This window comes from Lissotriton helveticus, chromosome 12, assembly GCF_964261635.1.
Source record: "Lissotriton helveticus chromosome 12, aLisHel1.1, whole genome shotgun sequence".
In the NCBI taxonomy this organism is placed as follows: Eukaryota; Metazoa; Chordata; class Amphibia; order Caudata; family Salamandridae; genus Lissotriton; species Lissotriton helveticus.
This window is the reverse complement of record NC_136073.1, coordinates 428205706-428223853: the sequence shown is the minus strand read 5'-3', so window position 1 is coordinate 428223853 and position 18148 is coordinate 428205706. Positions and strand designations below refer to the sequence as shown.

The window sequence follows — 18148 nt, the reverse complement described above, 5'->3', positions numbered from 1 at the left end:
CTGATACCCTAGCTTGGGTCTGGTTCGCGCTCTATAAAACTATAAAAAATAAATAAAATAAGGAGAGAATACGGGGGTGACATTGGGAATGATGATTGCCAAAAGAAATATTGCAAGGTTGTGGGGGGGGGCTCAAGAAAAGCCGCCACTGAGACTATGGGAAAGTGATATAGACCATTGTATGTTCACTGAGAAGACGGTGTAAGAATCTCAAGGCTGCCCCCAACAAATCTACACAAATATGGGACAAATGGAATTGCTGTAGGGGAATGATTTGTGAACCTCCCTTATCCAGACAAAGGCAAGAACCAGAGTGAGCTTGATCCCATTTTGACTAAATGTGTAATGTACTTACTTTGTTATTTCTCTTAGTATAAGTGGGGTACTAAATCAATGGATGGATCATTGGCATGTATATACACGGTTTTACCTATGCTACCTTGTCTTCAATAAAAAGAAAAGTTAAAAATATATATATCATAATGCGCTGGTAAAATGACCCTTTGGCCAAGACACTCCCTCTACTGTTTACGGAGAGTGGAGGAGGGGGCAGGGGGGGGGGTGTTGGGAAGTCCAGGTTGGCAATAAATCCTAGGTATTTATGCATCAATCCTACACAGCATTAACCGTGCCTACTCATTTTACACAGTGTTAGGCACAGAGCCTGCCGTCCAATGCTAATTCGGTTTTCAACAAGTGTTGATCGATTTGGATTTGAGCTGGTGATGGATAGGAAGGGATCACTGGCTGTGCCAAACCACAAGTTTCTCCCTCCCATTCTTCCTCATTTGTAAGATTCGTGATACTGCCTGAACTCTGGCAGAATGAATGATGTACAGAAGTTGTCAGTCAAGCAGAACCTTCCTCAACCAGCCAAGGCTAAGACAACATTGAGAAACACGTGTTCCATCGCTCATGCACTCAGGGCTACATAGCTCCCCTGAGCTAAAAAAAAAAAAAAAAAAGGAGATATCAGCAAATAAATACTGAGTGTACCTTTTAGTGTAGAACACACAAAAACAAATTCAAAATAAATAAAAATGGCAATAAAATGTGCAAATTGCGGAACAGAATTCACCAAATTAACTACTGCTTTGAAAGGACATGATATCACAACGAGCACTTTCACTGTACATGGTGTCCTGACAAACAACAATAAATTACGCTCCTAAATGCAACATATATTGTATTATCACGAATTTAAAAAAAAATTGAAATTGATAAACATGCTTAGTATCCGGCACTCGGATCCTGCTCCTTCGTGGGAAGGGCTGGGTCTGTTCCATTAAACGCAGAGCCCTGTTAGGCAATGGTGACCCACTCCCCTTGCAAAATAAATGTAGGTACCTGCAACCTGAAGAAACCTGCCTATTTAAAGCACTCGCGTTATATTTATGTACTTGGATGAAAGCAATGCAATGGCAACATTCCAACCACTGAAGGTTGGCAGACACTGTACCGAGTCACTCCGCACATATTGTGTAGGGAGGAGGAAAAAGAAAGAACAAATCGTTGCAAGATCTTGGAAAAAGAGCATGCTCTGAACACAAAGTCTTTGCCAAAAGTGGGTTTGTCAACTAAGGGAAGCCGACATATCAAAACTAGGCAAACCGAAAAGGGATGGCCCCATAATAGCTCTGGAACAAAGCCAACCGCGGCTTGTGGCTTGTAGCTACATCTCCATAGTGCGTAAAGAGCAAGCAGAAAGGGGAGAATTGCAGGTTGGACTCATTAAATTTGGGATTGCAAAATCACCATGTGCTCGGATTCCCAGACCTGCTGACCTACAACAAGATGACTGGAGACGGCTCTTCGGAGACGAATGGTGTACATGAGAGAGCTTTAAGTTACATGGAGAAAGCCATTTTAGCCACACTTTTGTCGTACCCACAACGTCCATCACTCACTAAAAACCCAACTGTCTCATGTTGGCCCTAATTTTGTACACCTAGGGCTGTATTACACATTATCATTGTTTGCGCCCCATTATGGTGTATGCGCTGGCTCCAGGGCAGTTGCGACCTTGCGCTACCCTGGGGCAGCGCATTCATGTGAAAATACTGAGCAGCTTCTCTGTGTTTTCACAGTAAGGGGATGTCGGGGGGGCCATGGGACCCCCTTTATCCCCTACAAAGGGCTGCTCTCCGGGGGCGCACTGACAGTGCGTCACCTTTTAAATGGCGTACCGTAAGTGTGCCTCCTGGGGACTTTTTTGCTTCTGCGCCAGCGTCTGTAATATGGTGCGGGCGCAGACTCAAAGGAATTCCCTTATTTCCATAGGGCACGCCGCTATGCAAATGAGGGAAGACCCTCTGTTGATAGTGCTTAAAGAGCACCAGCGCATTTGGTATTATAAAAGGGGATGCATAAGCGTCGGCACCCCCTTCTATAATACCAAAGTGCCCGAGGGGGGTGCGCAAAGCCGGTGCAAAAACACATTGCACCCCCTCCCCCGAGCACCTTCAGTAATACGGCAGAACACCATCAGAAGCATCTCTCAGAATTCAATGACTCAATCAAATGATTAAGAGTGAGCCTGTCCCCTGGGATTACCATTCTAGAGCTCCCCTTGAGCTCCATACTCGCACCCAACGGATCTCATGCCCTCTCAGGGTCGTGTAATGCACCCTACTCTGTCTAGGGACACTGTTCCACACATCCTTTCTCTGCGACCTCCCCAACAAGCAGGAAAAACCTGGAGTCCATGCCTTAATATTCTCTACTATTAGCATAATAACTAAGACTAAAAGGCTTGTTCAAGAACGCATCATAGCCACAAAGCCAGAGATTGTCACTGCCTATATTTGTCCTTTTGTTGACCTGAAAACTATAATCTTACATCTGGCCTTTTTGACACAGCCAGTTACCAATGGCTATCTGGAGAACCTGTCTCTTTTCTCACATCTTGGTAAACAGAGGCGGCCAAACTCTGATTGTACATTTGAACAAAAACTGCACAATGAGAACTGCTGACTTATACCACAATGACAAAATGATGCCCTAGACATCCCAAACACCTCAATGCACTCAGGCTAGTCTACGGAAAACACCCACTGCATCTGACCTTTGCACACAAACTACTGGACCATGTGGACTCACTGAGCAACCACTGATGCAAAATTAATTTCCAACTACCATTTTTACTTTTCCCAGGTCTTTGTGTGCATTGGCACCCGAAATCACATGAACCTCTTCTTTAATCACCTGGCCATCACATGAATATTCAACCAAAGCTATCATCTTTGTTGTCCCTCTGCCTTCTGGGTCAACACCATCCTCACATGGGCTTTGCTAACCCCAGATCATCAGCTAAGAAAGTTAACAACATACGACATTCCTGATAACTCAGTCCACATCCTAGTCTTCACTGAGAATCATTCACCCATTTCCTACGCTACTTGATCAGTTACCGTTAAATTACAACACGGTGAGAAGAAACCAAGCTAAACCCAGAGGCACATCTTGGCAGTGATCTGGTAAAACGTGATCTCCAGCAAGTACATTTCGTTGGCCCAGCCTTACATTACTAGACAATCATATTTTATGGGCATATTTGTCCGTCACCCCAACCGAGCACTGGGCTAGATTCTCTACTAAGATTAATGATCTGGCCGAGAACCTTTTGAAACTATCTAGTTGGGCCTGCTTCTTGGGGATCTTAAAATCACTGCTGAGGGTCCTTCCAATTCCATGGCTTCGGGTGACTGAAAGCCTTCTGTGTTTTCCATCAACTTGAAGATGCTCACAAAGCTGTTCACACCTTTTGCCTACTACTCGCATTAAACAAACAATTATTGCCAACCACTCCCTCGGCCTGACCAGAACTTAATCCACTTGCCTTTGCCTGGTGATCTTCGAGCCGTGAGCTCCACTAAGATCACACAAGGATGCACTGTCCTAGTTCACATACTTGAGCACATGGATTTGAGTGCCTTCATTCAAAGAATTCCGAATTATTGAGCTTTCTTTGGACTGCATAGGAAACATGGGATAACTTGGACATAGAGGTTTTGCACTACCTTCATTACTGCGTTCCAAACATCGCAGGACATTTCACCACCTGCACTCTACTGCAGAACAAAATAGCACAGCAGCAGCATGAAGTGAAATGTCTGTGAAACAACCACAGGAGACATAGGGGAAATGGGTGGGGCTTCACGAGAGTAACCACCTCATAAAGGGAAACAAAAAAATGATGAGGGGTACAGAGACTACCTCAGTATAAAGCCAAAAATAACAGGTAGAAGGGAAGCCACTGAGGCATAAACACCCACTGGTTCCCACAATGCTGTGCCAATCAACAATCCTCTCTAGCCATGAAGGCTCGTGGAAGGGCCCTTTGGAGCCAGTGGAGTAAATTGCAAATTGCACCCAAATGCATTACCTGCTGCGCTTACAACAAATGCATTAAGTGTGGGTTGCAAAGAGACAAAAACATGTGAATCTAATATTGCATCAGGACTTCTCACTGGAACTTTTCAGCTTTTTTCTTTAGGTAGCACAAGCCTCCACCTCAGCTAAATCCTAACAGCCCATATAAGATCTTCCACATTCCGTTCACTTTAAAATTAAAATCTATAACCCAAATGTCACATTATACTCCTATCTTCATATGTGGAGATATTTTATTGAAACATGAGCTCCCACAATAGACAACTACAACCATACCTTGGCTACAGTGGATCTCCCGGTAAGCACCTCCTCTTTAAGCAACTCCTCAATGCATCACTCAACCAAGGAGAAGCCACGCAAAGCTGAAACATAACCTGTCACACACATTTAAAAAAGACTACTGTAGATCTAGAAAGCCTAGAAACGTAAAGCTCATCATGAGCCTCACTTTCATGGTGAATGCTCTTAAAACAGTAGTTACCTTCCAACACTCTTCCCACCCACACTGAGCACAAATGTTTCTTTTTTGTTGTTGAAAAAATTGCACAAATGTTTCTTGAACAATTACCATTCAGGCTTTCATCCTCTCTGTGGCCACACCGACTTAATGCTCCAGCTTAGGATATCGTCAGGGTCTTATAGCACCTCGATGAATTGGCTAACACACCTTCTTTCCTACTACACATCCAAGGAACCAAAACCGTTATTGATCATCTACAGCGCCCATATCCTTAGGGAATACATTGATAGCTTTCACATTCATGCTGTAACCCTCAAATTAAAAGAAACATATCAGAATGGACCAAAGGTCATGGCTGCCTTCTACACATTGCAAGTTGCATGAACCCCAAACACCACTGTCTGAAACAGCAAAGACTGAGACACTGCTAGTTGGCCCAGATGTTTCAGAATCTGCCTTTGAAAGCCTCAATATCCCTGTTATATGCCCCAACATAGATATTGCCTAATGCAGGGTTAAACCTTCATGCGGACATATACTATGCATCAAATACATGCAACCACTAGGTGAACTTTATTTTTATCTTTTAGTTAAATAATATAAAGTAAATCACATTTGAAAAAAATCACAAGAAATGAGTTTTCTTCCCACTTGGGATTGAAGCATAGTGCTGGTATTTCAACAGATAATGTGTTTATCCTAGATTGCAAGGTCTTCTGAGTACTCTTCCAGGCTTCAATCCATGGAAGAGGCATGGGCAGATGTACGAGAGGGAAATAGCTAACCCAATTCAGACCACAACTGTCCCACCCACCACATCAGGGATTAAGAATGTTCATTAAGATGACAACACCGCACCACAATTTTAACTTGAGCATCCCTGGTCAGGAAAATCTTGCAAGCTTATCAAAGATGCCTACCTCACATCCTCTCTCTTCCACCGACTTTGCACAAGTTCACAGGATATTCACTGTAGTCAAGCCCAGTCTTGACTACGGTACCCCTCTCATTTACAACCTAAATAGACTGACACCTTTATCCAGTCTTTGAGACTTAGTACATGTTTGTGTATGAAAAAACATTGTATTAGAGACTCTGCTTAAAATAGATCTACAGCAAAGCCTTCAACTGCCACACCAGGCTACTCTCTACCTACCAGCAACTAGGAGGCTAAAGGCCAACTACCGCAACCTGCTACACAGTCCCCAGCTGAGGAATACATGTTTTGGAAGACATCTGCACTACCAAAGTTGATCTTCTTTTGTGACTCGCTTTTACTGTTCCGCCACCTTGAAAACAACCACCCCTAAGAACCTTTGCACCACGACTCTTTCCATTATTATGTGCTGTCCTAAGGAGGGTTGAGATACTTTGCACATCTCTTTGGCCAGGCCCGGCACTAACCACCCCAGCTCCCTTAGCAGCTCTAGTACTACCTCATCAATATTATGTTACTTAAGTGCACATACATATGAGCCTCTAGCTAGGTTTTCAAAAGTTTCCTTAAAGGGGTTAGACAAAGATCAGCACATAAATGTAAAGGCATTGCATTCCAAATTTTGTGTGGAGCGGTTAAAAACATTTTATCAGCAAAATAATCTGGATTTTGGGGGGTGTAGAACGGTATTCTGGTATATGGCTGTGTGTAGAATGGTCGTTGTCTTAAATATATCTTGGGGTACGTGGCCGAGCTAGCGACCAAGATGGGTGCACAGCATTGAAGCTCCGGGGACCTTGCCTACGTTCTTCCGCCTGCCACCCTCATTTGACCTGCGGCCCACTCCTGGTCCCTGCTGATGCCGGATTTTAAATCACCTGATCGGTGCCAGTTACCCCTGCGGATTTCCCACTTCCTACACTGCCGGCTGCCGCGGCCTAAATACAGTCCTCGGAGGCCCCACAGTGACAGGGTCATGGCGAGAGGGCCCTAGCTCACACAGCTTATGCCTCACTCTCCACTCTATGGGCTGGGTGATCTCCCGGCTTGTGTGCGGGAAAGACGCTGCGTTTCAATGTGGACTGGGCCCTGCTCTGATGCTGAGCCGCAGTAGTGATTGCGGCCTGCTCCGGCACCCTGGTCTGGTTGGGGCTGGGCTGGAGTACCTTGCTTCTGTGGTGCTACCGGTGCAGATTGCTTGGCTCTGGACTGGGCGTCATTTCATTAATTGGAGCTTCCCCCTCTCTGGCTTGGAGGGTCCTCACCTGGGCTGCTCTTTCATCCATTGCAGCCAGGGAAGGCCATGATGGACCAAGCGGCAGTGCAGTGAGTTGACACATGTTTTTATTTAAACTGCTGCCACTTAGAATGTAACTCTGTGGTAGGAGGCATTCCTTTCTATGTTGGAGTCTACACTGCCGTGGATTATTGCACCTATGCATATGGGCTTTTGCTTAATTAGAATATCTGAATTGCCCTGTGATAAATGCTGCAACCTCCAGATTTGAACTCCAGGCCTGCGATCTGTTGTCCTTCAAGCCAGCAGTACTAGTATTTGCGGAGTGCTGATGTACCCTTCTGTTTGCTTTGAGATCCTCTTCACCGTTACTCACTAGCCACTGATCCTGCTGTCCATTTGCCATCAACTCCGCCCCTTGCCCAAATTGTTTTGTAGACTGCATTGAGACACCCTGGCTAGTACACTTCAGTTGCATCACCACATTTATATAATGGGGCATAGTGATCACAAACAAAGACAGCTGTCCTTTGACTCTACTAGAACCACCACGACAGCAGGTTGCGGAGGGTCCCGTGAATGGGGATCCACCTGCAGACACTGCGCATGCCCTTCCTCTTGATGGAACGACCGCGATAATGGCAGAACTGAAGGCCGGATTCAAGGCCATAGACTCAGGCTTTGAAGCAGTTAAAATGTAACTGGACAGCATGCATTAACATATAGAATGTCATGAAGCCAGGTTAGATAATACAGAGCAGCGAATACCTGATTAAGAAGATGGCAGCGTGGTTATAAACAAATGCCAGGAAAGAGTGGAACGCCTTTTGAAAGCGATGGCTGCCAAAAATGAGGATTTCGAGACGTGTTCTCGCCACAACAATATTCGCATTGGGGGGGTGGTAGAAACTACCAAAACACCGGGAGTATGGACACTTATGTTGAAAATCTATTGGTGGAGCTGTTTGGCAGGGACTCATTCACTGATACTTTTGTTGTTGAGAGAGCCCATAGGACACCAGATCTACACTCGATCCTGGGGACACCCTCATGCCTCATCACCTGGTTACTCAATTACAAGGACCGTGATATGGCCTTGCGTTTGGCCAGTGAGAAGGAGACATTACAATATCAAGGAATGACCCTATCCTTCTATCCTGATTTCACACAAATGGTGCAGTTGGCGTGCCTTAAGTATGCTGATGTCAAGCAAACATTACAGAAATGTGGACTGCGTCATGCCATGTTATACCCGGCATGGCTGAGGATCCAACTCAATGGCAAATACCATATGTTTGACTAACCTGCAGATGCTGCACTTTTCTACACGCAGCCTAAACTTGGATCGAATTCACCTGATGGCCGCTCTCCGGTTGGCTCAACGGCCCCGTCGCTATCTGACCATCAAAACACTACCTCCGCTTGCACACGGAGATAAAAAAAACATATTGAAACAGAACCTCATAATAATAGTGCCTTGGTGGAATAGGAAAAGGGGATAAAGCCACCACCAGAGTCGAACTATTCACTACCAAGTGCAAGAGCTCCAGTGCGAACAACTGAGTAAAGTGGAGAGAAGGAACTAGATGAAGAACTAAATGAAAAAGTCTTCTTTTCTTATTCCACCAAGGCGCTATTATTATGAGGAACTGTTTCAATATGTTCTTTTATCTCTGTGTGATTTTTATGCAAGTGTTTGCACTTTCACTTGCACAAGAGATCGGGCACTTATTGTTAGTAATGTAGAATGTTGGTGTCGTTATTTAATTTAGCCCATTATTTTGTAGGCTGTTTTCCTGTTGCCCATGTCCTGATGACGCCATACTTAGTGGGCTGAATCACGTCAACCTCATGAACTGGAGAAGTCCTACTGATTGAAAGTCACATACATGACACCCGGATACACACTTTTTGGACTGTGCGGAGGTTGAAAGTTATCCTCCCCAGTGTATACTCGACTATCTCTCACACAGATTGCGCACAAATTGTTGTGATTTTAGGAACTGATATTAGAATGTATGGGTTAGGAAGGAATCAGGAAATATTGATGATTGTGTTGTTAATGTTTAATTTTTTCTTTATACATTTTCAAAAAAAGATAGTTTTGTGGAGAAAGTTTACTTGGGGTTGGTTTGTGAGTGCTTAATATACAATGTAACAAGCTTGTGGACTGAGTACCCATATGTATGGACTAATTTATTGTTTTTTCTACATAAAATCATTTGGATCCTTTTCCACACATCGTTTTTGTTTGCTCCCATGTGTTCTTGCCCAGATGTGTTGGGGTGATTAGGGCAAACCCCCATTGTTTATTGGTCTTAGACGTCGAAAAATATTTTGATTCTCTTGAATGGCCATTTTCACATGCCACCCTAACAAAACGTGGGATACCTAAGGGTTTTCGTGAACTAATCGCTCTGTTATATACCACCCCTCTAGCATGTCTTCTAGTTAATGGTGCTCTTTCTGAATATTTCCCCTTAATGGTGGCACCCGAAAAGGCTACCCACTTTCACCCCAGCTATTTATTATTGCTATTGACCGTTTGGTCTGTCTTTTCGTGGAGCACCATTTGCATCACGGAATATGGTTCCATCGGGGCCCTGCTCTTAGCCTCTTATACACAGGTGTCATATTACTATTTGACCGAGACCCAGCGACTAACTTTCCTCCTCTACTCAGAGGGGTGGTTCAATATGGAACCATCTATGGCTTGTCCATTAATTGGGGCAAGTCAGAACTATTTCCACGGACGGATGCTACGACCCCTTGTGCCCTCGACTACCCTCTTCAGTGGTGTGAGGACTCTCCTAAACATCTTGGTGTCTATTTACATTGGGACAGTTCTGAAGCAATTTTCTGTAATTACGGCCTTGCAATCGATAATCTTTCTATCTGCGGATTAAATTATCACTGTCAGTAGCGGGGAGAACTGTCAATCATGTTGGTGGTCCTTCCGAGATTTTTATACTTCTTTCTCAATATCCCTATTGCTCTGACCAAAGGTTTTTGGGATAATTTGCACAGTCTACTCACACGCCTCATATTGGTGGGGCGTCTCACTCTGGTTAGTTGGAGTATGCTGACGCTCCCTTATGACAGCGGAGGCTTTGGCGTCCCCGATCTATATCTTTATTACCTAGTAGCTCAAGCTAATTTTGCTTACTTCTGGTACCATCCTGACGCTGAACTGCAATACCTTAAGCCTGCTCTCCCTTTTTCTCTCTCCACAATAATACACCTGGGGTTAACTAGAAACCCTACGGAGATATAAACCCTCCCCACCACATATTGGTCACGGACTAAACTTCTCCGCTACTTAGATTATGATACTTTATATTCCCCACATATCCCTCTTTCCAACAACTTCTGGCCCCCACTGACTTGTGAGAACTTGACCCAGTGCATGTTGGTAACACATCACCCACATAATGTGGGTGACCTTTTCAAAAAAATTCTACCCTACAATCTTTTTCTGCCCTAACTGAGGGCCAAAACACGACATACATGGACAGGTTCCTACTATACCGCCTTCAGGACACTTTATGCGCCATCCTTCTTTTCAACCCCTCAGAGCCACAAGACTTCCCCCCCTCTATGTTAATAATTACCACTGCATACAATTCCCACTTGATATCCAGTCTATAAGATACAGCCTTACAATTCAGGCCAATAAGGACTGAAAAGGCTAGGGCTGCTTGGGAGCAAGATCTGCGATACCCCCTCCCTAACAAAACATGGCAATACTGCTGTGAACAAACCAAACTGATTTCCAATAATCACCGCCACAAATTGCTGCATTGTAAATACTTATATCGTACTTACACCACACCCAAAACCTTCACCAAATTAGAACAGACTAGATCGCTCTGCTGTCCTAAATGCGCAGTGGAATATGCAAACTTCATTCACCTAGCATGGAATTGTTCTCCGATACTTTCTGGGGAACTGTCCATCCTGTATTACCTCGCATGACAGAGCAAGCACTTCCTCCCTTTATCTGTGGGCGTCAGATGTTTCACAGCCATTGCGTTGTTGCTGGCCAAACATCAGGCGGCCCTCCATTGAGGAAGCAGCACATATCCTACTGAAGTAGTTTGGTTGTGTGATCTGTCCTATTGTGATACTACTAGCAAACTTTATGCCACATTAAAACCTCCGACTTCACGATCAAGAGAAGTGTGGCAGCGGCTTAGAGACTATTTATTGAGGCTGGCTTCTGATGTGTTAGACGACACTGACAATACATCATCATGACTACTCTGGAATGTTTTTTATTTTTCAATTTTTTATTTGTGATTGCTGATATTTCTTTTCTCCACCCACTGGTCTTCTGTAGCTCTCTATTCGAATCCCGGCTCTTTCCATACACTCATATATACTTGCCCTTGACACTCTCTTTCCAAACTCCATTTTTCTGCCAATCCACTTTCTCTTTTTTACTGTTAAACCCATGGTCCACTTGCTTCTTTTTCCTATTCCCTATCTTTTACGCGATTTGGTTCAAATTGTCATGGTTATACAATTGTATTTTATTTTGCAGCTTCTGTCTTTCTTTTTTATTTCTTATATAAAATGCTCTAAAATACGTTTAAAAAAATAAAAAGTACATCTTGGTTGTGGAGAGGCAGCCAGTGAAGTGATCTGAAGCCCAATGTGATATGTTTATGTCTGGGGCATCCTTTAATCAGAAATGCTCTTGCATTTTGATTACGCTGTAAATGTTATAACAGTTCGGTAGACTGCATTGCAATAATCCAATCAGGACTGAATACGGGCATTTATAACTGGAATATGGTGACAACGTTCCAGGAACGGTAGAAGTCATTTCCAGATCTTTAGATGGAAAAAGCAGCTTCAGACTATTTTACTAGTATGGTACTTGGGTAAGAAGAGGGAGGTGAGACAGTTGACCAGGATTGGACGGGGACCCGTAATTTTGGGCCAACTGAGGTTATTTCACTTTTCTAATTTTGCAGGGTTACGAATGATGCAACGTAAAATATGTTCGTTTTTATGTGAAATGGAATGCCACCTTTGATAAGAGATTATAAGAGTTATTTAGAGTTCGCCTGCCTTATTTAGTGTCGTGCAAACCAAGAGAGGAGCGCCAACTGGTTCTGCCAGCAGAAACCTTAGACTTATAGACCCACAGATATTGAGCTGTCATTCTAAGAACCGAAATGGAAGAACAAGGGAACCCTACTCACCATGGAACCAGGGTGTATACTTTATATAGGAAACAACGGTTCCAGTGGAGAAATATAATTACTTTATATGGTAACATTAAAGCATAATAGCAATAATAAACAAGGGTTATGTGGGATGTCAAAGAGAGAAAAGGATGCTCACAGTGAAGAATTTTGATAATGCAATTATATTTACATAAATAAATCAAGACATATACAATTACAAGAATATTTCAGTGCAAAAAGTGTCCCCAGTGTATATATGAAGAACCAAAAAAACAATTGGGCGATTACTGGTGACTGTATTTACAAGGTTTCAGTACAATTATTATTTCAAGGAAAGCGACCGTTCTGAATATATACAAGAGAGATACACAGACACTTTACACAATCATAAGTGCTGTTTGCAAGGTTCGTTTTCCTTTTTATCGTCGACGGCGTTTCGACCCTGTGGTGAATAGAGGGTCTCGTCAGGACCAAGAGTAGGGGGACATCTGAAGGATAAGATAAAGATGTGGTGAGGACTGGACCTATGTGAAAGCCAAAGTAACTAAAGTGGACAGCTCAGAAAAGCTGGGCGATATATACCTGCTTTATACAATGGAGGTCACGTGTGGTGTACTGTGTCAACCCTGTGCGTGAAGGTGAAGTAAAAGTACTCACAGTGAACCCAGCCGGGCTCACTGGTACTGGTGACTGGCCAAATGATGTGGTCAAGGGGGGGCACAGTTAGGATGGGGCGCGATGCTGTCTCAACTGTGGGAATGAATCCAGAAGGCTTGATTTAGCCCAAAATGGGGCGATCATTACCGAGGGTAATACCTGTGTAGAGGGGACAGCAAGTTAGAGAGTGCTAGCACCAGTGAAGAACCGAGAGGAGGTCTCTAGATGTGTGGCTTACCTCACGTAATCGTTTGGATGGCAAACGAGCAGTCCGAATGAATCTGTATCCATACTAAGGCAGACAAGGGGGGCAGATGTTGGATTGTGGTTGGGGCATTACAGGGTCCTTTCATTACCTTAGCTAAAGTTTGTGCTCCCGATGTAGTGCAAAAAGCTGACCTCCTCAAATTTCTAAAGGATCTAACAACTTTGGCATGCAGAGATATTGTCCTGACAGGGGACTTCAATGTGATATGGGATCCTCATAGAGATAGGGAGTGAAAGAAAGCTACGCTCAAGGGGGCCTTTTCTAAGCGAATTAAGTTTTCCAGATTTAGGTCTCCAGGACATGTGACGCAAATGACATACTGCCGATTCTGGTTACATGTTCTACTCCCATGACCATCGACGCATACCTATATCGCTTACATTCTCCTGAGCAGCATTCTGATGGCAAAGGCACAGGGTTGTATGATCTTACAACGAACTCCGTTGTAACGCATGCCTTTACCACGCATGCGTTACAACGGAATACTATATTCACGCTTTTCCTTCTCCACGTTTTTTCCGTGGTGACGTCATAAGTAGAAAAAAAAAACGGCCGTTTCCTTCTCCTGCGCCGCCGATTTCCTGCACATCTCCTCTAAAGGTTAGTGGTTTATTTTTGGGGGGGCAAGCCCCCCTTTTTTATTTTTACCCTTTACCACACATGCCTTTACTACGTACATCGTAGTAAAAGTATGCGTGGTAAAGGCAGTCGTTGTAACCACGCATGCGTTGTAATGCATGCGTGGTTATGGTTTTCGTTGAAACGGCCTCGTTGTAGTGGCCGTTTCCCAGGCACAGTCAGCGGATGTCAGGACAATGACTTTATCTGACCATGCCCCAGTGATGGTTGGCATAGATCTAGGATCCCTAAAGCACCCACCTGGCTGCAGTCTCCATATTTTGAACGCAATGAGGGGAGGGGGAGTCTCAATAGGCATAGTTTGGGACGCTTTCAAAGCAGTGATCAGGGGTGATATTATAGCTGCTGCAGCTAACCATCTCCATCTTCGAAAGTTAGAGGTACAAAAATGTGAGCTTCTTTAGCACAATATGTGTCCTCATGTACAAAAAGACAAGAGCATGCATTTTGTGCTAAAAAATTAACAATAAATGCCCAGCTAGCAATACTCATTGTAATGCATAATTTTTAGGCAATTTCCTAAATCTACTTACTGCAAAGAAAACTACGCAAATTTCGCCCAGGCCTAACATTAAAAAAGATTTTTTTTTTACTTGTTTTAGGTTCTCTTAATGAATATATTACTTTTTCCAGAATCTTTCTCTCAGAACTAAACCATATTCTTAGGAAGCAGCTTGTAAGTAGATTGCACGAGGATAGTACACAAGAGAAAGTGTAGAATCATAAATTTGAGGTACGGGCATGGTATATACAATACGGTACCCCCATGGTAGACGGGTTAATTTGTTCACAAGTTCATAAATTACCAGTTGATTGAATCCTTCATGCTTCGGTGTTAGATATGGTAGGAGTCGGTCTCCAATCTGATCAAGGAGCTTTTGTTTCTGCAAATGAAAATAACAAAAAATAAATACAATATGTATGACAAACACTTGAAAAACAGTCATTGAATCTCAAATACCAACTTCAATATGCTTAACGTTTGGGCTGAGCTAGAGAACGGAACTCTATTGAAGCAAACAGGGTTATAAGGTGGTCTTTACAAGTAGTCCTGTTGAAGTATTAGTTACAAGACCTGAGCCTCGAAAGGTCTTGAGATTCCCCCAATTCCTACTTCATCTTGATACAATGTTGGAGGCTTGAAACCTCCATTCCAAAGACAGAGGAAGGTGCAGAGAGCAACAACATGATCCACACCGACGGCAAAAGTAAAGATCTTTGGATTGAGACCAATACAGATGGGTACAGTTGGAAATACCATGCACGATAATTGGCAATTTCCAAATACATTTAGGGATTTCAACTATACTATCAAAACTAAGCTACAATCAATCAAGTCACTAATAAAGATTGCACATCCACTGGTGAGATTTCAATTGGAGTTCTTACATGTGCACAGTACGTAAACACAAATTTGGACAGTGAAGCACTGGAGATCTTTACCCACAGGGAGAAAATCACATGATGGTATTACATGAGAGTTGGTTTGCTTAAGAAGCAATACAGCCTGTTTCTTAAACACCATGTTATAATCATACTGCCTTGTTTTTCCAGACAAACTGTTCTGTAATGCTTATGTTACTTGCACCAGCTAAAACCTCATATTATGTAATCTACAACAGGCTTAATAAATTCAGATTCAAGAAAAGTGTCATCTCAAACAACTCGCACAATAAAATCGATCTAAACATAGCTTCAACTACAAAAAGACATGTATATATGTATGAATATGGTATTTACATAGCACAACCCTAGGCAAAAGGCAGTAGAGTGCTGTAAATGGTCAAAGACTAGCATATTCATAGTCAATTAGCAATAGGAAAGGGAGCTAGGTTGGAAACACTTCACACATTGTGATGTAAAGTTCTTTAAAGAGGTAAGTCTTCCACTGTGTTCTAAATTGGAAAAGTGTTGGGCATTCCTGATGAATGAAGGGATATTGCTCTAGATTCTAGGTGCATTAAAGGAAAAGGCCTGCTGTCATTTTTTCTTTCTTTTTTACACTTCTTAGTCTGTAGACTGATGATGTCCTGGTAGTGTGTGTGCCAAGAACCACCAGAGATGGTGAGTTTGTCTGCAAGATAAGCAGGTTGCTGGTCGTCATGGATTTAAAAATGATGCAGATGGTTTTAAAGATGGTGTGGGCCAGCAGGGGGAACAATGTAGTTCCAGCATCATCGATGGGGGTGATGTAATCAAATTTCTTTGGGCCCTGGATGAAATATGCAGAATACAGGATGCCTTTAAAATTATGCAAGCTTGAAATCTGGGAGGCCATGGAGTAGAGCATTCCTTCCATTCATATATGAGAGTATAGGGGTCTGAAGACCAATTATAAAGTTGTTTTTATAGAAGAAATGGTTTGACTTTCTTTAGAAGCAAGAGCTTGTGCCAGTCAGCCATTTTTTGGGGCATGGTGTTCCTTGAGAGTGAATTTGGTCTCTCAAATAAATCTAAGCGACTTGGCATTCGGTGAAAGTTGGGGTTCTATTCCATCAAGGCTTATGGCATTGAGCCACATTTGTATTGTATCTTGTTTATTGATCTTGACAAATAACAGGAATTTTATCTTGGCTAGGTAAGTGCTGGACATCCAGGTCTGGATGATGTGCAATCAGTGTTTTATGCATTGGATGTCTGGCAGACCAAACACCCTACTCGCTCACACAAACCAGCCATCTGCTCAAGCTCACACATACCAACAACACAGCATACTTGCATGCACACTCCTCATTAACCACTTGATCACCAAATACACCTCAGGCCTGCTCTTTCTCACAGAAACATTGCTAAACCCAACCTCGGCACAGGACATCACTACAGCCATCCCTACCAGCTACAAGAACATTAGGCAAGACCATTAGCATAAGCACGGACATGAAGTCTTTCATTTAGAAGAACACACCGCCCACTCTTTTTGAAAACCTCATAAACCGAACCCACCCACACCTCCAAACACCTATTGGACCCCATTTTGTCCTCAATAAGCAACATCACAGTGGACAAGCCAGCATCTATGTCTTGAAGAGACCATGCCTTGGTCAGTTTCAGCATACCTATCCTGCACCGTCACTGACTTACCACCACCTGAATTACCCGCCGCAACTTGAAAAGGATCACTTAAGAGGAGTAGGGTTCTGCTTTTCCTGAGCACTGTCCTGAGCACACCAGCAACTTCCTGAAAGCTATCAAAAACCTTGACAGCTGGATCATCACTTGCACTGACATCCTGTCTCCCCTCAAGCACAACCCACAGCAAGTGCCTAGCTATAGGCTTGCTGGTACACAGAGAAATTCAGGCTCACAAAACATCACTGCAGGCAACTGGAGCGCAAATTGAGAACAAGTCAAGACACCACAGATAGACAACTTCAAATAAGTCCAAAGACACTACCACCAGCAGATACGGAACACCAAGCACATAGCTCTTGCAGACCACATCGACGCCAAAACTAACAGCAGCAAGAAATTTTTTGCCATCAAAGATTTCACCACCCATCCTGCCGCCTATAGCAGCATCAACCCCTCACAAGACCTTTGCAACAAGTTCTCAGAATTCTCCTGTAACAAAATCACCTCCATGTTCAGTAACTTTGACACTCAACTGGGCCCAGTCGCAACTCAACTTCTCATCACAGCCAATAAACAAACCAGGACCTAGTGACCTGTGACACCACAGTCGAACTTGCTGCTACCATTAACGCCATCCCCTCGGGTTCTCCATCTGAATCTTGCCCCACCACGCCTTCCCCAAAGGACTCCTACTGATCAGCAAAGGACTAACACCCACCCTTAATGCCACCATCCACTCAGGAACATTCCCAGACACCTGAAAACATTCCATTGTCATGCCTTTGCTCAAGAGCCCATCCACTGAATCAGCCACACTTTCCAACTAGAGACCCATCTCCCTCTTGCCATAGGTTTTCAAGAAACTTTTCAACTGTTGCCTCACCAGCCACCTCAGAAACCACCAGCTGCTCTATACCACACAGTCCGGATTCAGACCCAATAACATTACAGAAACGGAAATCATCATCACTACCAAAGACGATATTCGTGTGATCCTTGACAGAGGAGACATGGCAACCCTCATTCTCCTGGACCCCTCCGTACCGCAGCATTTGGCACAGTCTCACTCCCCATCCTCATCAGGTGCCTGCATGAGATTGGCATAGAAGGACCGCTCAACACTGAATTTTCTCCTTTCGAACGGTTAGAACCAAGCTGTCAGCCTGGTACCTTACTCCGTGGAAGCCCACAACACACCAACTCAATCTCTCCTTCTCAGACAAGAACCCCAACAGAAGAACCAACTTCACTGCCTGCATGACCGAAGTTGCTAACTGGATGAAAGCCAACT

The 18148-nt window shown here is 43.7% G+C and overlaps 1 protein-coding gene across 4 annotated transcripts in view; it reads right to left on the bottom strand.

The window, feature by feature from the left end:
* FTO (FTO alpha-ketoglutarate dependent dioxygenase) overlaps positions 1–18148 on the bottom strand; it is a 1792536-nt gene that overhangs the window by 1319163 nt on the left and 455225 nt on the right. For all 4 annotated transcript variants that reach the window (XM_078668469.1, XM_078668468.1, XM_078668471.1 and 1 more), the window contains exon 2: positions 14592–14669. In XM_078668469.1, the coding sequence (XP_078524595.1) occupies positions 14592–14669 (78 nt within the window). The remainder of the gene's footprint in view (positions 1–14591; positions 14670–18148) is intronic.